The following is a 24,521-nucleotide window of genomic DNA, read 5'->3' as shown; positions in this document are numbered from 1 at the left end:
TTAGGAACACAAAACAATGGCAAAAAGGGTGCTTCTTCACTAAATAATTTAAAGATTCGTTGTGGAACTTGACCTTGGTACAATAAATGAGACACTATCTGTAAGTGTGTCACAATATTGGAAGGGACGAAGTCTTTAGCTGACACTCCTACATGGTGAAGCAGAGGGAATGAAAACAGTTCGGTCACAATCTAGCTATGGGGGTAAATCTGAGTCATCCATGACTGCACATACTCATTAAGAAGTCAGTGGGTCCATGCACTTCCTCTGTGTAAACACAGCCCAGTGCTGGAAACTGTATAATGGTCCTCTGAGAAACAGGCAGGAGAGCTCAGTGAGGGCAGAAGCTCAGACTGTGAGTCTCATCCTGCTCAGGACTCTCACAGGTCTTGATTCACACTGAATAATTGCTATTTGAGTCCTTGACCAGTCTTCTCTTGTTCTTCTCAGGGCTTCACATTTGGCAAAGCTGGAGAGATCCTCACCAAGCGACTCCGATACATGGTCTTCAAATCCATGCTGAGACAGGTATGGCTATTAAGGGTTGTACCCTGGGGTGAGTACGCTGTCTCTTTTGTGCTCTATGGACACAGATTGTAGGTGCTCAGGTTGTAGGGTGCTTAGATTAAGATGTTTTGTTGGTCGCCTTCAGCATCCATTTGCAAAAGACCCCGCTATGAGGAACTAGACTATGCCGAGACAAATGTGTCCACTGATGATTCTGCACAGGCCTTTTTATCTCAGCAGTGAGAGACATGGAGACAGAAGTGGTCCTCTGTCCTTTTATCTTATCCCAAAGGTTGAGAAGTGTTAGAAGGAACCTTCTATGCCCTTGGGCCTTCTATAGCCTTCTTCCTCCTGTGTAGTCAAAACATTCTGTCATGACTCTGTGTGCCTGGAGATCTTTTACACACTCTTCTTGCCCAAATTCAGATTCATTTTCATGACCCATTCCTCATTGTCAAGATTCTTTGCCGAGACAAGACTGAAATAGTGACCCAAGTAACACTGTTATTAGCTGTCATGACTTAATATGAGTGCCTCTGACATTCTGTACATTCAGGTCCTGAACCACTGACAATACTGTTAGCAGTCCAATTCAGCAATCATGAAAATGTTGTACGTGGCACTTAAACATCCCTGTTAAAGTTACAAACAGAGACGTCCAACTTTTTTACACCATACTTACAAACTTACAAACTTATTGGATTACATTAATGGCGTTCCTAGGATACATGAGTCTCGTGAACCACAGGTGGGATAGGTCCAGAAGCTGCCCAACAAAACTAGGATGTAACACAGAGATAGAGTCTAGAATTCAAAGGCCCCAGTAAAATCCCCAACATTGAAAACATACTAGTGAGAAATGCCAGTTTCTTGTATTTGAATTTCCAGAAGACAATCCTTTTAAATGTTATATATTTATATATTTATAGAAATAGCTAGCTAATGATAGTCACAGTTGAAACAGAACCTGACAGGCGAGTGGGCACTATTTTATGGGGGCCCCTCCTGTCAATCCACATCCATCTTGCTGTTTTTAAGATAGAGTTATTTGTGCCCAAATTTACTTCAAACTCGCAGTATAACTGAGCATAGTAGTGAACTCCATCTCCAAAGGTTTTGAGATCACGAGCTTTCAAGCCATATTTATATCCTAGATTCTACTTAAACTGTCTCAAAGTTGACCTCAGTACAGCACTGAAGCCCCATTATCCCATCAGCCTCCAGGTCAACTACCAGGTCCATTATACTTTGAGAGCTGAGTGGATGATGGTTAAGTATGAACAGTACAAACTGCTCAGTAGAAAAGGCATATCAGAGCCACTGCTTATAAAGCATAGTACTAAATTTTGCAAGGTGTTCAAATCTGAATGGCCTCTGTCTTCAAGGCTATCACATTCCAGTGAGGGAACATTTAAGTACCTCGTACTTACGAGAGAGTCAGTTATATAGGCTTTAAAAAGGTTATAGCCCTTTATTCCTACCTTTTTAAAATGTTTATTTTAAAATATATGAGGATGTAAGATAGCCGAATCTTTAAGGTGTGTGACCTGAATTTGATCTCCAGAGCTCACAAAGTGGAAGGACAGAACCAACTCCCACAAATTGTCCTCTGACCTCCATGCATGTGCCACGGCCAGTTCACGCATCCATTCACAGTCTATCACTAATAAATGTAAAATATGAAAACAGAAGAAGTTTTACTAATAAGATCTGTTATTATGCTATATGTTCATTTTAATCCAGATGTATTTATTTTTAAATCAGTTTATTATTCTCCTCTAACTAGAGTTAACCACCTGCTGGCTTATCTTTTCTTTTTTGATATTAATAAATGTTTCACACTTTAATATTTCCAAATTTGAGCTTTTTTTATTTTTTTTATTCTATTTTTTTTAACCCGCAGCAGGCTTACCCCATACCTGCTCTTTCTTTCTCTCTATAGCTGTTCAGACTCAGACCTTGCTAACTCCTCAGTTTGCTCAATGTTGTATCAGCCTCCTTGCTAGATTCAATTCCTCCATCCACACCCAATCTAGAGACAGCCTGGGTCCTTCAGGGGAAAGTCTAGACAAACATCCCCCACCCACATCACAGAGGTCATCTTCAGGGCACTAGAGGAAACTGCAAGAAAGTTGAGAAGGAAAGCCTCAGGGGAATCCCAGTAGGACAAATGAGGCTACCTACAGGATGTAAAGCCTTTTCACTTCTGTGTGAGCAGATCAAGTGTGTTGGCCTCAGGCCCTTTGAAAGTACTGTGGCTTTCTCTTAGATGCTTTCCTTCATTTTTCTTCCTTCTTTTTGGTTTCTGCTCACATGCTGCCTTAAAAGTACTCCCCTTGTCTCTTCCCTACTCTGTACAACAACACCCTCCCCAGAATCCTGTCCTTCCCACCCTGTTCTTTTCCCCTATCATGTTTATTACTGTCTGAGATGTGGTGTGCTCATGTCCCTGTGCCTTCCGGCTCTAGAAGGAAGTCTTGAAGACATCGGCAACTTTGTTGTCAGTGTTTGCTGTTCAGCTCTTAGAATCTTTGCTTTAAACAAAGTGGAGACGGAGACAGAGGAAGTGATCTGTTTCTGTTTGTGTTTTAAGTCTCTTTCTTGTCTGAAAGCCATACGCAGAGGATGTGAGTGCTAAACAAAAGCGTCTCTGCCAGCTTCCTCCTGGAGCTAAGGTCTCATGAGTAGGACTTTAAGATAACCAAACCCCTTTGTGCCACAGGACATAAGCTGGTTTGATGACCCTAAAAACACCACAGGAGCGCTGACCACCAGGCTTGCCAATGACGCTGCTCAAGTGAAAGGGGTACGTGCTTCCTTTCTGCGGCTGTTCATATCCATTCTGTTTCAGGCTTAGCCTACGACTGACTTCCTGATCACTTGTGTTAATGGTCACCATTTTAAAGAAACTGTATCTAGCTCTCTGTAGGAGTTATTTTCTATTGCTGTAGCAAAACACCATGGCTGAGAGCAACTTTTAAAAGGAAGAGGTAATTTGGATTTAAAGTTCCAGAAGGATAAGAGTAAGTCGTGGCAGAGAGCTGTGGCAGTAGGAACAGGAAGCTGGGACATTACATCTTCAACGTCGGACACAATGCAGAGAAAGTGAACTGGAAGCAGGAAGAGACTCAAAGCTCTCAAAGCCCCCCTCCTGTGGCTGTACCTCCCATAGCCTCTCTGCACAGTGCCACCAGCTGGGACCAAGTGCCCAAATGCCTGAGCCTTTGGGGGACACTTCCCATTCAAACCACCACAAGCTCTATATCACAATGTATCAAATTCTTTACAGCAGTATGTTAAAGTTCAAAGATTACATGCCATGTAACATATATAGTTACAAATTTCCTTGGTTTGCTGTGCCAATCATACCATGGAGATTGATATGAAGGAAGAGGTTATTCGGGAAATTAAGTGTTCTCAGCGTACCCACCGGAAGCACTCTGTTTGAAATGTTCAGTTGATATTTATAATTGATGTTGGGAGAAAAAAGGATAGCGAAGTTGTTGTCTAAAGCTTAATGGACCTTAGAGTTCAGTAAAAAAAAAACAAAGAAAATGTTCTTAAAATTACACTGAAGAACACAAAAAGCATATTAAAACCGTAGCTCAGGAAGAAAGATACTTTACTAAACTATAAAACCAAAAATACGCTGTTACTTGAATCCCTGGTTGATATAAACAGTTGAATCATCAGGATTTGATGTTTTAGGTGAAGACATGAAGGTTTCTTCTTCAGTCTTTTTTTATGGTAAAAGTCTATAACATGGTGCTGATCTTGAATGGTGCATGGTCTCTTCTGTGTGAGTCAGTCTTGAGTCCGGCCTGCCTTAATGTTTCAGTCTTCCTGAAAGGTGGTAATATCCATCCTCTGCTGTTTAATAAATGGGACCCATGATAAGTAAAGTCACAAATCTGAATGCGCACAGAACTGCGGCTCTGCAGCATAATTCTTACGAATTCCTGCTTTGTGTGGGTCTCCGCTCAAAGCGAACACACAACAAGACCCATGATACAGAATCAAGCCTATAAAACTAAAGAGAGCAAAATGGACGGTGAATAAAGAAATTTTTAACTTCCACAGACAGATAATTGTCTTGCTCTTGTAACGTCTTGTAACAGTTGGAGGGAGGCAGTAGAGCCAAGGGCTACCTTGTTTACAAAAGGAAAGATCTAATTATGTGATATAAGAAGAGGTCTGAAGCAGGCTTCTGTGGGAGTGTTCTAATCAGAAGAATGTAAAGGACCCAAGGTTAGACCATTCATACATCTCATGGCAAAGAGCACAAAAGCACTAGATGAAGTGAGAGGAAGTCGAGTTTTGTGGTCAGCAGCATATTAAGAATTGGAAGAAACTCATTGCTAAGTGTTTAAAGCGGGAGTTATGCGGCTCTTATGTGAATAACTGCTGTGAGGAGGGAAAGTAGAGGTAGGGAATCTATTACAATAGTCTAGGAGAGGTCTTCTAGAAAGGTCATACTAAAAGCAACGAAACATAGCTGATTCTGGATATACTTTATTTGCGGATGAGATTAGCTGGTAGATTTGAGAGGTAATGTTGAATAAAATGTTTGGCCTACACAAATTGAAAAAAAATGGAGTTGTTCTTTAATGAAATTGTGATCCTATTGGTGGATGAGGCTTGGGGAAGAATTGTGACTTAATGTCACGATGCCCACATTAGATGAGTGTCTGGACATGTCAAAAAGCAAGGCATTTCTTGTGCATCTAGAGTTTAGCAGAGAAGTCTAATTTGGAAGTACTCGCCTGTAGATTTTTTTCAGTGATGTGATAGCTTTTAAGGACATGAAAAGATGGTCAAGAAATCTTAGGTGAAGAGGGAGTCTTGAGCTCTGAGGTCTCAGGGGTGTGAGGATGAGAACAGGGAGAACTGGGGATTCAAGACATAGAAGAGTGGTGTCCTGGCAGTGAAACTGAGAAAGTAGGGCATTTGCCCTGTGTACTAATGGTTGTCTCAGGGCTGTCAAGTGTGGTGGGAAAGAAAGCCCAATAGGCCTGTTCTTAAGAGACAGAGGGAGAGAGGAAGACCACAGATGGAGACATTGTTAAAAGACTTTTTGCAAAAACAGAAAAGATCCAAACGTCAAGGAATTTGTCGCCTCTGGAACCATCTTAACGGTATTTCGTGGTCCAAAGCGAGATCTCCATACACCTACACTTGATCTTAGCCAAAAGGCCGAGAAGCGATGAGATCTCCATACACCTAAAAGCTTACAAGCCAGGTCCCTGTCTCTGCTGTGCCCACAGGAGGTGTGCTGGATGCTCCTGTCCCTCAGAAGCTTTTGTGTAGGATTGTAGACACTGGCAAAAGGCGCGTCCCTGTGAGGCAGCATCCCTCTAAGCTGCTTCCTCTCATTTCACACGAAATGTACTTTTTACACCCCTGTACCCTTTGACCTATGCCCGGTGCCCAGTCTAGCAAACTCACTTCGTTGTAAGGTCACTGATAACAGCAAAACCAACGGCTACACCGTAGTATCCATCCTATCGCTTTCAGCCCTGTTTCAGTTCCCTAAAAGCTTCAAGTGTTTAAAGGCTTCTGGGAGTTGAAGTGCTTTCCCCCACTAAGTCCCAGTCTACTGAATATGTCAGACAGCTATTAAATGATGTGAGAAGGGTGGTTGGTGCTAGAATTCAGAATAGAGGAGAGGCTCTGGTTACTAATCAATATATCTGCTCAGTTTTGGAGTTGGAAGAGATTTGTCGCAAAGGACAGAGATAGTTAGTCAATGGCCGTCTAGAGTACACTTCGTAATCTTTGCTGAGACCAGCCAGTCTTGCTCAAGTGAAAAAATTTAGGGCTGGTAAGGATGTGTGCTCTTTGCAGAGAAGTTGGGTCTGGAGGCCAGAATGGGGATGCTAGATTGTAGGAGGCACCAGAGTAACCAAGCAGAGATGTAGATGGCACTGCATGGAGGTGTGCTACACTCATTACATTAACTGCTGGTTTAGAGTTGGGAATCACTGCATAGGAGTGAGGGCCATGAGTCCTTCTGAATAATACCCAAAGGCTCTGCTTACTGTAAACCATATTCCAGAACTTTCTAATCTGCCCCTTTCCAAGAAAATAAGTGTTGCAAATAGGCCCAGATATGTTGGCACATATCTTCCTTAAGTGATAGTTTCATAGCTAGATGACCGCCATCATCCCCAACTTAGTATAACGGTCAGATCCCTACATTCTGATTTACTTTGGTCTTCATACTGTGGTGCATAAAGTTTTTTTTGGTACTGAAATATTATGGAAATAAGAACTTGCACTTTGGGCTATTATTCTATATAATTCTATTATGGGTTATAATTCTATTATAAGTCATGGGAAATCTTTGTTTTAGAAACCAAAAGAAAAGGTTTGTATAAGTATCTTTCCTTTTATTTCATACGTGAGAAGATTTTCATGAAAATGAGTTATTATCTTAAAAACATACTTGAACCTATTTTAGAATATAAAGCATGTGTCTACTTTTCTTCTTCAGGCTACAGGGTCTAGGCTTGCTGTTATTACCCAGAACATAGCAAATCTTGGGACAGGCATCATCATATCCCTGATCTACGGCTGGCAATTGACACTTTTACTCCTAGCAATTGTTCCCATCATTGCTATAGCAGGAGTGGTTGAAATGAAAATGTTGTCTGGACAAGCGCTGAAAGATAAGAAGGAACTAGAAGGTTCTGGGAAGGTAAACTAAATATGACTGAGTAGAAAGAATATTCTTTCTAGCTATGCTCGCTTACTCTCTGTTACTGTGTTCTGGCAATGCTGGTGTGTGTGTGTGTGTGTGTGTGTGTGTGTTCCTGTGGGTGCCTGTATATGTGAAAGTGCACATGCATGTGTGCTCATGTTGTGTGGGGGTCAGAAAACACCCTAGGTGATATTTCTCAGGTATGGTCCAGTATGCTTTTTGAGATGGTTGTTTACTGAGATATGATCTCTCCACCCATCCCTGTGCCTTCAGAAGTAGAATTACAGACACAAGCCATCAAGCATAGCTGAGATGCTTTTACCTGAGTTCTAGAGGTCAAATTCCAGTCCTTGTGCTTACAAGGCAAGTCCTTTTCCAACAGAGCCATCTCTGAAGTCTACAACATGTTTTTGTTGTTGTTGTTTTGTTTTTTGGGATTTTGTTTGTTTGGTTGGTTGGTTTTTGTTTTTCAAGACAGATGTAGCCTTGGCTGTCCTGGAACTCACTCTGTAAAACAGGTTGGCCTTGAACTGAGAGATCCTCCTACTTCTGCCTCTCAAGTGTCACCACTGCCCCGCTACTATAATGCGATACTTTAATAGCCGCCATTTGGGCAACAGTTATTATTCTCATCTCAAGATTAGAATTTGAAGAAAAGTGGAAACACATCCTTAGTTTCAAATACAGATGCCTGCTTTCCAGGGCTTTGTTTCCGGCCACTGTCTTCAGGCTCCTCTCTTCTCATCCAGCCCTCTTCTTTTCTCTTTACCACTTTCCTCTTCTGCCTTAATAATGGTTTCTGTGCTTCGATGAAACACCCATGAACAAAGCAACTCGGGGAGGAAAGGATTTACGCTACTCAGTGAAGACCAGGCAGGACCCTGGAAGTAGAAGCTAATGCAGAGACCATGGAGGGTGATACTTACTGGCTTGCTTCCTATGGCTAGCTCGGCCTGCTTTCTTGTCCCAGCGAACTGTCATTGGGACCTAGCTAACCCTGGGGTCTGGCTATGGTCTGTCCCCAACCAAGGAATACATACCATGCCACACTTGGCAATGTGCTTTGGGTTTGGGGTCCTGGAGTAGATGTGAGGTCCTGTTCATTTACTGTCTTTGTGGTGTGACGCAAGCAGATAAACTCTACTGCACCTATGGGCTATTCTTGGCCATGTTCTATCACCTTTTTAAGGGCTAATGAGCAGTTTTGTATAGTATAGGTATTTATCCTTTCACTGTTAAATTCAAATCAAACCTTAGTTTACTTGGTGTAGAAAGAGAAGTACAAGTTAATTTGTGAGAAACATAATTTTTCTTTAGCACAGATGGAATGCACAACCCCTTCTGAGGAAGCCGCGTTATTTACTCTTCTTTGAACTTTAGACTTCCTTCTTGCTAGTGATGACTGAGCCTTTATTGAAGTTGTGAGGATGTGGCTGCTACTTACTGCCTCTCCTGAAGATGAGGAGACTGCACTGTGGAATGACTGCTGTTCACATAACATGTGAGCTCTGTGCTCTAAGCTCTCGCTTGTGTTAGGCTGTACCTACACTCCGAACCCCACACAAGCAAGGCACTCCCTTCCTTGGAAAATGAATAGGAAATATTTCTTGAAAACCTTACACTGTAATCGACAGGTAGAGCTCTTTGTTTGTTTATTTAGTGTATATGTGTGTGTACACGTGCTTGTGTGTTGTATACATGATTGTGCACGTGCTTGGCAGTATGCATGCCTATGTGGACGCCAACTGAAGCCAGAAAATGACGTCTGGGGTTTTGCCCTCTCGCTCTCCTCCTTGTCTTTGATACAAAGTCCATCTTTATCTTTAACTAAACCTCTCCTTTGTCAGTTTTGCTAAGCTGATTGGCCAATGAACTCTTGGGTTCCCCTCTTTCAGACCCTCAGTACTGGGGTTGCGGGCATGAATGACTACATCTGCCTTTCCAATGTATGGGATGGCAATTCAAACTCAGGCACTCATGCCTGAAAAGCAAGCATCCCTCCCTCCCCACTGAGCTGTGCTCCCAACATTCTTACTGGTTCAGACAACTTCTTCTGTTTGTTGAACCCATTATAATTAAAAAATGTTTCTATGTGTGTAAGTGAAATTGTCTTTCGGGAGTTTCATTAAAAGTGACTATTTCCTTCAACTTCTTACTATCCATACTTCTCTAAAGTCGGTGTATATTATTTTTGAAATGTGCAAAGTTTATAAAATATTTTTCCTAATTACTTTCTTGGTAGCTCTAGATCAGAGAAAACTATTTTCATTTTTAAAACAAGTATCTTAAGGAATGTATTCTTTTTTTATTCTAGTAGTTTGTTTTGTACTAGTCTTCAAAACTGACTTAATTTATAGTGAAATATCTGTTACCAAATTCTGTAAGATTCAGTGATGCATAAATGAGATTTCATAAATATGGTTTTTAAGTAGCAAAATTGCACTAGGTTACTAGAATATGTCTTTAATAGAATCAGTTTTACCAGTGAAACCACCACAAGGAGACACAATAGATTAACTAGTATCTTAATTTTCATTTTTAGAGACATACAATTTTAAAAGGACTGTACAGACCTTCTGGTCCATATTCTCCCTTGATGATAAGCTAACAAGAAGGCATGGCGTTTGAGCGCTATGGCAGACAGAAATCCTTTCTGTACAGGCTGAAAGAAATCCTTTTGTGTGTCCTAAATGTTCTTGATGTTCTCACATCCCTTTACAAAGTATGCAACAGGTGGTGATGGACTGTCGTCCTAACTAAATAGCCTTGGTGGCAGGAAATTCCCAACTGAACATTTAAAAAGCTCTAAAATAATTGATATATCATGTTCACTAAAAGTTAATACAATCAAAACCGTGTTAGTGCATGATTTAATCCCAGCACTTGGGAGGCACAGGCAGGCAAATCTCTAAGTTTGAGGTCAGCTTGGGCTACAGAGTGAGTTCTAGGACAGCCAGGGCTACAGAGAAACCCTATCTTAGAAAACCAAAAAAAAAAAAAAAAAAAAAAAAAAAAGGACAATGAATTCATTAAAAGGCAATTTATTCCCCCTGACATCTTAGTCTTCCTATTAAGAATGTTTTATAAGAAAATCATTCATTATGAGAAAATGTTTATGAGCAAAGCAATATTTATTACAATGTTACTTATAGTAAAGGAATCCAAGCCACTGCAAGTAATGCCTACCTGGCCACAATGTAGCTATTAAAAACTCATTATTAATGGATATTAAGTGAGTTTGAAAAATACTGTTAAAATTGGTTAGACAGAATATAGAATTCAGTCTATTTTATTTAAGATGTGTATGTTTACAAAAACATATAAGCTACTTTGTAACATGTGCTTGTATGTAATTATTGATCATTTCCATTACTCTTTGAACATCTTTCAAACTTAAACTTGAGTAATTGTGAATGACAGTTACACAGAGAATAAGGGATAAATATCACAGTACTAGTTACTTAAATATCACCTTCACAAGGGACATACTTCTGTGAAAGATATGGTGGCTTTAGAAAAATGTGTCATGGTTTTGTGCCCTAGCTTCTCTTTCTGTCCAAGTGCAAGACAAAATTATCTGGTCTCTCTTAAGGATCTAAAATTCAGTTTCATAACTTATCATTCTTCTTCATACAGAATATAGCTAAGGATAAGGCTAAAGGATACAGGAGCATTAACTTATAATAGGTTACTGCTACTAATTGTAGACTTCCAATTAATTCTGTGTTTGTCTTTAACCCTAATAATTCTCGGTCTTTTACAGATCGCTACAGAAGCAATTGAAAACTTTCGCACTGTCGTCTCTTTGACTCGGGAGCAGAAGTTTGAAACTATGTATGCCCAGAGCTTGCAGATACCATACAGGTAAGAAAGACACCCTGAAGAGAGCTAAGGCTCTGAGGAGATTTCCAAGCAGGACTTCAGTTTTCAGGATTGCTTTTGCCAAAAGACAAAAGGTACATGAAGAAAGTACTAGAAGGAACACCAGAGACTGTCAAGAGAGAGATGAAGAGACCTGAGCTTAGTCAGGAGGCAGGAGCGTCTGTGACTTAAACCCAAGAAGGCTGGTGACACATGGGGAGGGGGAGAGGACAACTGTCAATGAATGCCTCTGGTGTCCAGTGGGATGATGACCCTGCTGTTTGCTGTATTTGGGGTGAAGTTTCTCTATAGAACATGAAATTGGAGGTGTTGTGTGATACAGAGGGATCTCCTGAGGAAGTTTTCCGTTCCATTCTGTCCTGGGGAGACCTTCTCTTTTCCCTTTACCCCAGCAGTATCCAGGAGGGCTCTAAAGGGTGACCAGGACATGAACAAAACCAACCTTCAGTCCCAGCTTCTCCTCTAGGACAAGGCAAGAACCGGACCTTACTGAAGTGTTTTCAAGCACCTTTGTCACAATCATGGCAAGCCCCCTTTTTCTGAGAAAAGTTTCCCAAGTAGCAAAGACAAGAACAAAGTTGGTATGTTTAAACAGGAGTAGGGAGGTCAAAAGTCTGTCCATCCCCACCTGTCCCTGCCCACACCACCACACCCAAGACCTTTGTTCAGAAATTTCTGGAATGTTAATCCTTTGTAAAGCCTTTCCGGGCTCCAGACACGTGAGCACTTCTTTCTTCCCACAGTGCATTTCTCAGGAAGTCCCTCCACTGCGTTGACAATGTGCAGCTCATCTACACCCCCACCTGCAAGGACAGGCCTGGTCCCCTGTCACCCACAGCTTGAGTGGGCAGGGGAGATGTGTTGTGAGGTGTCCTCCTTCCTCTACAGGACACCTGTGCTGTGTGTCCCACAGTGCGGGACAGGCAAGGGCCATTCATTTGCTAATGTAAGGCAGGCTCTTCTCAGGGTTCCATCAACCCACTGAGATGTATAACCTGCACTAAAGAGGAAGACAGCACTGAGTCTCAGAGACAAGGCAGTTCCCCAAATTCACACAATTAAACAAAAGGGAATCCAGCTGAATTCCTTAAATGGAGTCCATAGCACATGCCATGCCTGCGTGCCTCACTGCCGACCCCACAATAAGCTGCTTGAATGACTGAGCAATGGAGTGAAATTGGATTGTCTTCTTCGCAGAAATGCTTTGAAGAAAGCGCACGTCTTTGGGATCACTTTCTCCTTCACCCAGGCCATGATGTATTTCTCCTATGCTGCTTGTTTCCGGTTTGGTGCCTACTTGGTGGCACGAGAACTCATGACATTTGAAAATGTTCTGTTGTAAGTATTATGTTCACTTGTATAATTTAACCCTGATGGTAAATCGAGGATGAGAATTTGTGTGGTGAAGTGTCCTGTTGAGCATTTGATAATTAAGGAAGTGACATTTTGCCTCTGGGTGTCCATATGGTACCAATAATACTCCACAGTTTATCAGAAAACTCTTCTACCTGATAAGATATTTCTCTGCTGGTAAAAATGAGCCAATTAAAGCCAGGTTGAGGTATTCATAATAGCAGGCTAATTGGAAGCTGTTGTCTGGTGGACAAATTCACTGGCTCAGGGAAAAAGGCTGGGAAGTTGCCGTGGGAAGGGAGACAGACAGAAGGGAGGAGGAAGAAAAAGAGAAAACATTTGTAAGAACAGAAAAAGTGGGGGGCGGGGGGATGAGACAGAGAGAGAATGTAAGCAAAACGTGTCTGGGTTATATAGCAAAGAGCCTCTGTGTTTTCCAAACACTGGGCTGGAAAGTTCAGGGTTGGGGGCAGGGTATCCTCCTGGTGACTGAGGGATGCTGGGAGAAGCTGGAGGCCAGATCTGCTTTGGTATTAAAATAACCTCTTGCCTCTGGGGTCCAAGATCAAACATCTCAGCCTTTTTTTGATAATCTATGACTACTTTCTGCTGACACTGGAGCATCATTATGGGGGTGGGGCGAAACGCTGGACCATTGGCCAAGTCTGGGAAGAATTTCACTGCTGTCTAGGCTGTGGGATCATCAGTGGGCAGGAGAGTGCAGGCACAGTTGAGGCAGTCTGTGAGGCGGGGTAACTGCTTTGGAACTGTCCTTGATGCAGGTTCTGAGGAAACATCTGGACTTGGCAGGGCGCTGGAGAAGATATATATGTCAGGAGTAGGAAATAGAGTTAAGGAGTTTAGGGAGAAAAACGTCTTTCCTGGGTGTGCATTTGAAACGTTTAGGCCCATAGCTTTGGTAGTTGCAGAAGGGGAGCATCCCAGGACCAGGGAAAGGGGACTCGATGGATCCCACCTTCAGCAATAGGAGTAGGGAAGGAAACGGGCTGATGGCAGCCCTTATCTGGAGTCTGTTTGACCTGGATTCAAGTGGATTCCCAGAAGCTTACAAGAATCTTCTTATAAGTTTACAAAAAGACAAATCCTTTGGTACTTGCATTTACCAACCTCGAACACCTTCCATCTGAAACATTTTTAAAATTTCTCCTATATCCCTTAAGTCACCTTCCTATCAACAGCCAAGGTTTTTATTTTCCCCACATCCTCTAACCTTCATAACTTGCAGTTACCAACCTCAAATTCCTTTCTAGACCTTCAAACGCTTTCTTAGAAGTTCTCATACCCTCAGCCCTTGCATAAATTTTACCTTTTCCTAACTAATCTTTTACCATGAGACACAGGCGGTTGACTACCAGGAGTAGTCATTGTAAAATGGGTTCCTTAAGACAAAGTTACTTCTTTCACTAGTTCAGTCTTCAAGCTCCTCAGAGATCTGAGAAGGATATAGTTTAATGTAAATGGTCTATGTGTTATTTAAAATGACAGACTTACCCATGACCTAGACAGTTACCCAACTAGGTTCCTTTGCAGTTGGTGGCTTAGTTGAGGACATAGGTCCCAGGCAGGATCAGTCTTCAGCTGCCATCCCAGCAAATCTGAGAGGCCTTCCTGTGGAGGAGGAACTTGGAAGACTGACCTTGCTTTGTCTTAAGCAACATGAGGCATGTCAGGTATCCTGTTTGTCCACAGTTCAGACCGGGCCTTAGCAGCAGGCAAGGCAACGGGCAGTCTTTCTCAGTAGTTATCATACCACGATCTAGGTAGAGTCCTTTCTTGTTGTGTCCGTATCTTCTTGGAGCTCTTGGTAAAGTCAGTGCTAGGATTTGAGACTCTCTGTCATCTTAATCATCTTAGGTTTAAGCATTTTAAAAAGCCATATTCAGCCGGTTTCTGAATGAATGTCTGACCTTCCGAATGTGTGCCTAGATTCAGTTCAGAGGTCTTCAGAAGGCCATGCTTTAGAAAAAGATCTTTTGTCCAGAAGGAATAGAATGGCTCCTTTAAAAAGCTTTCTGACTGGGCAACTAAGAGGCAGGTGATAAAGTAGCACATACACACACCTACATATACACACGCACAGACACACCTAAACATACACACACACACACACAGACACAGACACACACACAGACACACATACACAGACACACCTAAACACACACAGACACACATACACACACAGACACACACACAGACAGACACACACAGACATACACACACAGACACACACACAGACACACACACAGACACACACACACACAGACACACACACAGACACACACAGACACACACACAGACACACACAGACATACACACACACAGACACACACACAGACACACACACACACAGACACACACACTCACACACATACACAGACACACACACTCACACACATACACAGACACACACACACATACACACATGAGAGAGAGAGAGAGAGAGAGAGAGAGAGAGAGAGAGAGACCCCATAAAGTAGAAAGATTACTCAGAAACTGAAATCTCTCTTTCTCCTAGAGGGCTGTGTAATTTTGATGGTGGTGATGGTGGTGGTGGTGGTGGTGGTGGTGGTGGTGGTGGTGGTGGTGGTGGTGGTTTGGTTTTGCAGCTGACAGGAGAGAAAGACTGCCAGGCTTTTGTCTTGGGAAGGAGGGTAAAGAAGAAGTCAGAAGTTCGTCACTGTTATTTAGCAGTCGTCCCTTTCCTTGTTTGCCTGCCTGTCAGGGATCTGAACACATTCTAGTCTTTCTGAAGCTAGAGGAAATTTTAAGGGACAGTGGAAGCTCTGGATTAGGCTTTTCCCTCTGTGTTTCTGCAAACATTGAAACTTAAACTTGGGTCATGGGAAGAGGAACCTGAAAGAAACCCCACAACTGATGTCACCAAGTATTCAGATTGTTGGTCAAGGTTATACATGAGTTTTCCGAGCTTCAAGTTGAGCTTCAAACCTGGCTAGATTTCCCTCTAGTAGTTTAGTATAGTCAATGCTGTGACAGTTTGTGTTGCAACCAAAACTAGGTAAGCCTGGCTGTACAGTGTGCCAATACACCATTTCTGCCCTATTTAAGCATTGACTTACTCTTGTGTTGAAGTTAATTCAAGATTAAAAGCATTCACCTTCCAACATAGGTTTCACAGGGGAATTGTGTGATTATGCCCAAAGATCAAAGTCAGACACCTCTGGAACTGCAGGACATTGATTTCAACACCATTTTGCTTATTTTTAACTCCAAGATTTCTAAAGTTACTGACACTTAATGAATCCCATGTTATAGTTTAAGAATGTAGCAGCTTCTCCAAAGCGGTATCATAGCTGTGTATTAAACAATGGCAACAACAAGGCTCTCTTTGTGTGGCTCATGTGATTTCTAAGAAGTGATCTCAGCAGCACTGACTGTATGTATTACTGATTGCCACCTTTATGCCACGTAATAATCAACCACTAAACTTCAGTGACATGGAACTATAGCTATTTATTCTGCTTGAAGTCTCTGGGTCACTTCTCTTTCTTTGGGTCGGGCATAGTCGATCTCTGCTGTGGTCACTGTTGTCTGCAGTGAGCTATAGGCTCATTGGCCAGGACGAAAAATACAAGTTAACAAAACATATGCTGAGTCACGGGCTTGGAACTGAGAACAGTCATTTCCACCACATCCTGTCCATGGAGCCGTGTCACAAGGCCACTGCGGGGTCAAAAGGTGGAAAACAAATTTGTACTTCTTAGATGGACATTTAAGCAAAGGTCATGTTGTAAAAGTTGAAGATTACAGAACAGGTGAACATGGGCCAGTTTGAGTCATCTGCCATACCTGTGTGAAAACGTGAGGGAAGACGGTTTGTTTTACCTTGCCACTTTATCATGGCAATAACTCCATTATTATAGAAGTGCTATAACAATGTTAACATTGTAGCTGTCACAGACTGCACGGGCCTGTCTTTTATTTTCCAGAGTATTCTCAGCTATTGTCTTTGGTGCCATGGCAGTGGGGCAGGTCAGTTCATTCGCTCCTGACTACGCGAAAGCCAAAGTCTCGGCATCCCACATCATCAGGATCATTGAGAAAATCCCTGAGATTGACAGCTACAGCACGGAGGGCTTGAAGCCTGTGAGTTTGATGTGCTCAGTGGATATCTATCCCTAACTTCTCAATTAAAAGATGAAAAGGAAATTTAATAAAATTGGAAATTTAATGCCATAGATATAGATATATAGATATAGATATATAGATGTATGAGATTTACATGAGTTGGTTTGAATACTGACCATTGTAGTCTAGGAGAGTACATTGATACATTGATATTATATTAAGAATTCATGCACACAAAAAAAAGAATTCATGCTGTGCAATTATTATCTCTTTTGATTGAATTCCAGAGATGTGGAATGAGGCTTAAGATGACAGGAGCTCACTTTTGACACCTAGTGCTAGGGTTACCACTAGACACTGTGTTTTCAGTATTGCAATCAGGTTAAATGTTACTGTTCTCATTGTAGAATATGTTGGAAGGAAATGTGAAATTTAATGGAGTCATGTTCAACTATCCTACCCGACCCAACATCCCAGTGCTTCAGGGGCTGAGCCTAGAGGTGAAGAAAGGGCAGACGCTGGCCCTCGTGGGCAGCAGTGGCTGCGGGAAGAGTACAGTGGTCCAGCTGCTTGAGCGCTTCTATGACCCCATGGCCGGAACAGTGGTGAGCATATTTTTGTATTCAGAACATTTCAGGTTTTTAATCATCTAAATTGGCTGGATACATTTGATCCTTGAACATAGGCCATGTTTTTTTCTGATTCCTGAAGTAAAAGCCACTGTTAAATAATGACAACCCAGGCTTTGTGTACAGTCTATGTCAACTGAACTAGCCAATGTACCCAGCTTCTCTCTCAACACGCTGCCCCTCTGTCCTCTGTTGCAGCCAGCCTTGGCCAGCTATCTTCCTTGCCATGGTGAGACTTCAGCAGACGGTACAAGAGCTGTCAAAGCCCAAAGTAGCCAGAAAGATAAAGAGAGTTGGAGGAGATGGGAATGGGAGGAAAAATCAGGAGCAGGATGCATTTCAATGCAACAGTAGTTTGCAAGGGCACAGGCTGTTTAAGTAAGACAAGAACTGAGACGTCATGATATGACATGTAGCAATCTGTGGCTTATTTTCACCACCCTACTCTCAATGATGTGTTGGTGGGCAAGCAGTTCAGCACGGTCGACAGATGATTAAGAAGGATGTAGGGATTTGAGCATGGACTATAAAGATGATGGGGATGGGGGGCAGGAGAAGTTCAGGGAACTGGTGGAGAGGAGCCCCAAGCATTTTCATGGCAGGATAAGCCAATCTACTGACATAAAGGACATGTTCTATTTATGGTGGAATAAGTCAATCTACTGGCATAGAGGACATGCTACATGGTACAACAAAACAAATAGGACTCCCAAAATTTGATAGACACATAAGGAGAGTGGGTAGGGAAATGGGGAATGCCCTTTTGGTTCCTCAATTAAAATGGTGAGGGAGTAATCAGGCTTCTATATTCAGCAAAACTTTGAGAAATTATCTCAGGTGCTGGGCATGAGAGAAAAATCTTGTAGGAGGTAATGAATTTAAATAATTACAATGAGAGACAGGATTGGAAAAGGAACCAAAGAAACAGAATTTAGAGCATGGAATACTTATTATGTATTATTTAGTTACGAGTACTCAGACTATAGAAAAACCACAGAAGCAGTAGCAATGACCCATAGATCCAGGGGGCCTTGGCGGCAGTAGTGACTGAGATGAAAGCGGACTTTTCACCTGCCATTCATCTATGGTTCTTTTCAACTTCTCCTAATAATTATTCTCTGCTGCTTAGAAAACTTTTTCATTCTTTTCAAAAACAGTCATGACCTTTACTTGGTCAATTCTTTAATGGTTGTAGAGCTCTGTTTCTTACCTTACTGCCTTTTAGAAAACTATCCCCTATGAGTTCTGATTTCTAGTTTTATCACTGAAGTTTTAACACAGGATTAAATTATGTTACCACTACATTCAAAATTAGTAAAATGTTGGCTCTCAAATGCTGATTAAATTCCCAAAAAACATAAATATATTATTGATATATTATTAAATGTTTTTGTGAAGAATTATAAGGTCCAGGTATTGGTAGTTTATGACTATAATCTCAATATTTGAGAGGCTGAGGCAAGAGAACTCCCATGAGGTAAAGGCTAGCCTGAACTACATTGTGAGTTCAGGGCCAGCCTGGGCTATAAAGTAAGACCTTATCTCAGAGTTGTAGAAGTAGTGAGAGACAAATCAGAAAAGATTAACAAAAAAAAAGCCTTTTCTTTAATATCATAATAACCACAAGACTTTTAGTAATTTTGCTAAATCTGAATGATGCTGGTCCTGAAGCTGATCCATGAACCCTCGCTTTCAGTTTCTAGATGGCAAAGAAATAAAGCAACTCAATGTCCAGTGGCTCCGCGCCCACCTGGGCATTGTGTCCCAGGAGCCCATCCTGTTTGACTGCAGCATCGCCGAGAACATTGCCTACGGAGACAACAGCCGTGTCGTGTCTCATGAGGAGATCGTGAAGGCAGCCAAGGAGGCCAACATCCACCAGTTCATCGACTCACTGCCTGAGGTATGTACCTTGGGTTCAGTAGTTAGCAGCCCCTTTAACTTATTTTGTGATGATCCACACCCCATTCTGGGGATGAAACCCAGGGCATTGCCCGTAATAAGCAAGTGCTCTACCACCTAGCTATACCTCTTGGCTTGCCATCAGAAACTTAAAAGTCTGTTGCCCCAAAGTAAATTAGCAACCAAAATATTATACTAGCATAGAAGCATTTATCCATACTTCTTATTCCAGGTAGGTTATGCTTACCTGTCATTGTGAGAAAGAAACAGAATATTAGTCATATTGAAGTATAAAAGACAGGAATTTTGAGAACTGGAACAGTCCTTTAGTTTTTAAGCTTGAGTATGCCCCTGTTTCAGGCCTGGGGAGACATCTGAACACCTTTTCCCAGGTAAGGGTAGGTAGGCACCATCCAGTCTGCACTGTAGGTTCACTGCTGCAGCGGAGGAAACGATCGTGGCTGTTCTGTAGTCCCCTCAAAGATTCGAGCATCGCTGTGGAATCAGTCCAGACAAGAGTTCTCCACCCATGCCTGAAAGAAGGCTCTGAATAGAGCCAAGTCACTAGGATGACTATGGTATTATTGATCTATAACTGATCTACCATCCTCTTGGAGATGACTATCAAAGTCTTCCCTGAGCTATTGTCCTATTGACTTTTCTGAGTACTTCCTGTAAGTTAGATAAACTGAACCTCTCACCTAGTGTACCTACTTGGGTGTTACCGTTTTTCACACGTCTTACATAACTGATATAAACTCTCCCATTACCACTGTCCATTATTACAGGAAGTGCTCATGATAGAATTGTAGCCCCAAAGCAACCACGCAAGCATGACAACACCAGGTGGCCCAAACACTTCCTAAAACTTTCGTTACCTTTGGTCTTCTCACAGATAACTGCTATTCTCAAGAATATTACCTGGGAGGAGGCCTGTCCCCTTCCTCTCCTCCGTGAAGTCCAACCATGAATGATTAACTCTTTTTGAGGCTCAGCCATTTAAAGTGCAAAACCCTAGTCACTGTTTACTGATAAGAGTCACTGACTCAAAGCCTGAATGTAAATCACATTACCTTGGAAGTTGTTAGGAATAGGACCCTAGCTCTGGTGAAGAAGAAAAATTTGAGAGAAGAATGCAGGGCTCTGAGACCTAAATCCCAGAGCATAAGTGATGCAGCCTACAACATAGAACCACTACGTTTCTTAAATATATTTTGTCCTCTGTTATTTGACTATCAAAAGGACCTACCTCTGGATTCCAATTTTTCTGATACTCAGAGTACTTCTGTGGACATCAGGATTTTTATTCTCAGTGTTCTTGACCAACTCGATTCTCCAAGCATCTTTTTCTCAGTGACTGGGCATAGAAATTAGCTTGCTTTGCCATAGTCAGTTTCCTTCTCCATGTAGAGTTAACCCTGACCATAGAGGTCCCATAAGGATCACTGCTCAGTCCCTGTAGTCTGGACTCTGCACTCACTCAGAGTGGAACACAGAAGAGCTCCTGGATTCAGAGGCAGATCCAGGTTTGGGATGGAACCTTTATCAAGAATCTTCCCAGAGCTTACCAAGGGCCTTCTCTACAAGTAGGAAACTTGTTCTGCCACCATAGTACTAGGTCTGTCAAATACAGCAAATAACAGAAGATTCCAGGGTTTGGAGAGATAGTTCAGTCACTTCAGTGCTTGAGGGATAACCATTAGGCTGAGTTCAATCCTCAGCACCAAACAGCAAGGTGGAGCTCATGCATGCAATCTCTGCCTTGGGGAAACATGTACAGGAGGATCCCTTAGACTTCACATCTATCTGCAACATCAACAACAACAAAAAACTGGACAGTTCCCAGGTTACACAGGCATGTGCACGCGCGCGCGCGCGCGCGCACACACACACACACACACACACACACACACACACACAGAGAGAGAGAGAGAGAGAGAGAGAGAGAGAGAGAGTACTCACTAAAAGCCTGGTTTTAATAGTCAAAATGCAGGTATAAACATCCAAGGCAACATTTTGACTCTAATCTTAACATATTAAGGCTCAAAATTGGGAAAATATTGTCACCTCATGGTATGTGATGTTATATCCTAGGTATATCTTGTAATCTCTGTCTCACGTCATACTGACCTGTAATTAGTAATGGTTGCCTATGTAGGAAGCAGGACAGGAAGATTTTTGAGAAGAATGTGAAGCAAAAAGTTTTTTGAGGACTACTTGACTTTTCAAAGCCAAATATTTCAGTATAATTCCTCAATATATATTAAACATATGGGATTGTTGGTTCGTAAAAACAAAGACCCAAATCCTATCATTCTAATAATTTTTCTCTTTCTCACTTTAAAATGCTTCACAGGGTATCAACTGCAGGTTATGAATAGGACAAGCATTGATAATAATGCACAGCTATTTAAATTTCCTGCCAATCTTGTCCTAAATGTTATGAAACCAGAGGGTGAAAGTTAACACCATTGCAATATCCCTACAGCAATAAATTTTGATTAACTCATACTAAAGCATATGATCTTAGGGTTTCTATTTTCCAGACACAGGATAAAGCCAAGTACACTAGCATATGTCTGTAAGGAGTAGTTCAGGACTAGCTTGGTCTATGTAGGAAGTGTGAGATTTCCCTGAGAAATATAGTGAGACCTTATTAGAAGAAAGAGAGTGACAGGATGGCTCCATTTGATTCTCTCAGAAAGACCTAACCATTACAAGTTGCCCCGTGACAATGGAAAAAATACATTAAAAATAACAGGAATATTACATCTACCATTTTAGAACTTTTTTGTTTTTTTCTTTGAACCTGTTTTAACCCAATTTAGACCTGACTACTGTATTATATTATACTATATTGTATTATATATATATATATGTATATATATATAAAGTGAATGAATCTTAGAATTTATTTTTATACTTGGATTTTGACAGTTAAATCCATATTCTACGTTATATATTGTGTTTATTAGAAAACTGTATATTCCGTGATCAGACTCTGTTTGCACTTTGCCATCAGCTCTGTCTTCCTAACAACCAACTTCCGTTCACAGAAATACAACACCAGAGTGGGAGACAAAGGGACTCAGCTGTCGGGCGGGCAGAAGCAGCGCATCGCCATCGCGCGCGCCCTCGTCAGACAGCCTCACATCTTACTTCTGGATGAAGCGACATCAGCTCTGGATACGGAGAGTGAAAAGGTGAGGACTTAAGTCGGGCTCTTTCTCTGCCTTAGTAGAGGACACTGCTCCAGACAGCTGTTGCTCATGGTGGCTCCCAGTGGAGCTTAAACATGTCTGCCGCTGGCACTTAGGAGACCTCCAGTGATGAGAGGCAGATTAGTCATGAACCCCGTGTTTTCCTCGGTGCTCCACCTACAGTCCGAATGCTGGCGTCAGTCTGCTCCTGCAGGCAACAGCTCTGTAGCCTATGAGGAGCTCAAGGTGAGATGGTCGGAGTCTGACAGTGCCCTAAGAGGACCACTGCTGCTGCCTTCCAGCTTGAGAAAGAGATGAGCTATCTGAAAGGCAGATGGTCAAGAGATGTTTTCTGCCTGCTGTGATGGCTTTGTCTGGTGCCCCAGTTTCCTGTGTGCTGTGGAGCTGGGCTGGAGGACTGTCTTGAGGGTTGTTATGTATGTGGCAAGGCACAACGAGTGTTTTTAAATGATTGGGTATTTACTGCCCTTACCTTACTATTAGATTATCTCTGTCACAAAACTCATCCAAATTGAGGATTACTTCTTTTCTGACAGATACCTTGGTTTCTAAATTCTGCTTTATTTCACCACCATAACTGTTGAGGAACAATGGACAAATCCTGGGTCTAGTTATGGAGGGGGATCTGTAGGAAGAGGGGTGTTTCCATCATTAACTCTTTGGTGCGATTGTGAAACAGGTCGTCCAGGAAGCGCTGGACAAAGCCAGGGAAGGCCGCACCTGCATTGTGATCGCGCACCGCCTGTCCACCATCCAGAACGCAGACTTGATCGTGGTGATTCAGAACGGCCAGGTCAAGGAGCACGGCACCCACCAGCAGCTGCTGGCCCAGAAAGGCATCTATTTCTCCATGGTCAGTGTGCAGGCTGGAGCAAAGCGCTCATGAACTGTGACCATGCGAGATGTTAAATATTTTTAATGTTTGTATTAATATATGACACTTAATCAAAGTCAAAAGGAAAACACTTACTAGAATAGTCAGTTATCTATTTCCTGTCACAAAGGAAAGCATTTAGTCCATTTTAGAGTCTTCAGAGACTTTGTAATTAAAAGAACAAAAATAGATACATCATCAAGTGGAGAGTAATAGTTTAAAATGCACTATAAAATTTACAAAAGAGTTAAAAGTAAATATTTGATAATATATACTTTTATTTATACTTTCTCATTTGTAACTATAACTGATTTCCTTGCTTAACAAATTATGTATGTATCAAAACTACTGAAATGTTTGTATAAAGTATATATATATAGTGAAACTGAATGTTTATATTTTTTGACTTGTTTTGCTCAAAATGCATGTGAAATTATATATTCTACCAACTGGAGTATTGTACATAATTTTAGCCTTTAAAACTTAGTCTATGGGGGAGGGGTCACTCTATGGGTAATGTGCCTGATAATACACAAACATGAGTACCTGAGTCCAGATCCCTAGCACCTATGTAAGCAGAAAGGTGTGGTATGTTTGTAATGCCAGGGCTAGAGGCAGAAACAGACAGATCCTATGGGCTCCGTGGTCAGCTAGCCTAGCCAGCATAGGGAGCTCCAGGTTCAGTGAGAAGACTTGCCTCAAAAATAAGAGGGAAAAAGCAAATGAGGTTGTCACAAATGTGTACTCGTCATACAAATGCCATCCATGCAAATGTATACACACACACACTCACACACACACACACATACACACACACACACACACACACACACACACACACACACACACACATTAACAGAGGACTAGCAAGGAAAAGGAAGGGGATTAACAGGAGTGGGACCAGGACAAAGGAGGTTACTTGGATGAATATGACTGAAGGATGTTATGTACATGTATGAAAATGCCGTACTGAAACACTATGATGTATACTTAATATATGCTAATAAACATTTTTAAAAGGAAGAAAAATAACCATAATTTTCAACAAGAGGATCTGATAATGAAAAGACCTAAGTATTCCAACAGATAATGCTTAGGCATGTTAAGTGCTTTCAGTCACTCAATGGCTTTTCTAAACACCATTAAGGGACGTACTGAGAAAAATCAGGGAAACACTTTTATTCACGCTAGTGTCAAAACAATAAAAAGTATTCCTAATCAAGGAAGTAAAAGGCCTCTGTAATGAGAACTTTGAAACACTGAAGAAAGACCTTGAAGAAAATCCTAGAAGGAGAAAGACTTCCAATGCTCACAGATCATCAGAAATCATTTGATGAAGATGGCTT

The 24,521-nt window shown here is 41.8% G+C and overlaps 1 protein-coding gene across 3 annotated transcripts in view; it reads left to right on the top strand.

Annotated features, from left to right (window-relative positions):
- Abcb1a (ATP binding cassette subfamily B member 1A) overlaps nt 1–24,204 on the top strand; it is a 176,054-nt gene extending 151,850 nt beyond the window's left edge. For 2 of the 3 annotated variants that reach the window (XM_006235994.5, XM_063285445.1), the window contains 10 exons: nt 451–528; nt 3,230–3,313; nt 7,001–7,204; nt 10,971–11,071; nt 12,287–12,427; nt 16,411–16,567; nt 16,957–17,154; nt 18,875–19,081; nt 22,137–22,283; nt 22,981–24,204. In XM_006235994.5, the coding sequence (XP_006236056.1) occupies nt 451–528; nt 3,230–3,313; nt 7,001–7,204; nt 10,971–11,071; nt 12,287–12,427; nt 16,411–16,567; nt 16,957–17,154; nt 18,875–19,081; nt 22,137–22,283; nt 22,981–23,187 (1,524 nt within the window). In that variant the 3' untranslated portion in view covers nt 23,188–24,204. The remainder of the gene's footprint in view (nt 1–450; nt 529–3,229; nt 3,314–7,000; nt 7,205–10,970; nt 11,072–12,286; nt 12,428–16,410; nt 16,568–16,956; nt 17,155–18,874; nt 19,082–22,136; nt 22,284–22,980) is intronic. The other variant, NM_133401.2, reaches the window with a different exon arrangement.
- The last annotated feature ends 317 nt before the right edge of the window (nt 24,205–24,521 follow it).

The sequence above is a fragment of the Rattus norvegicus genome, chromosome 4 (genome assembly GCF_036323735.1).
Source record: "Rattus norvegicus strain BN/NHsdMcwi chromosome 4, GRCr8, whole genome shotgun sequence".
Taxonomy (NCBI): Eukaryota; Metazoa; Chordata; class Mammalia; order Rodentia; family Muridae; genus Rattus; species Rattus norvegicus.
Note: the sequence above shows the minus strand (reverse complement) of the source record. Positions and strands in the feature narration are given on the sequence as shown.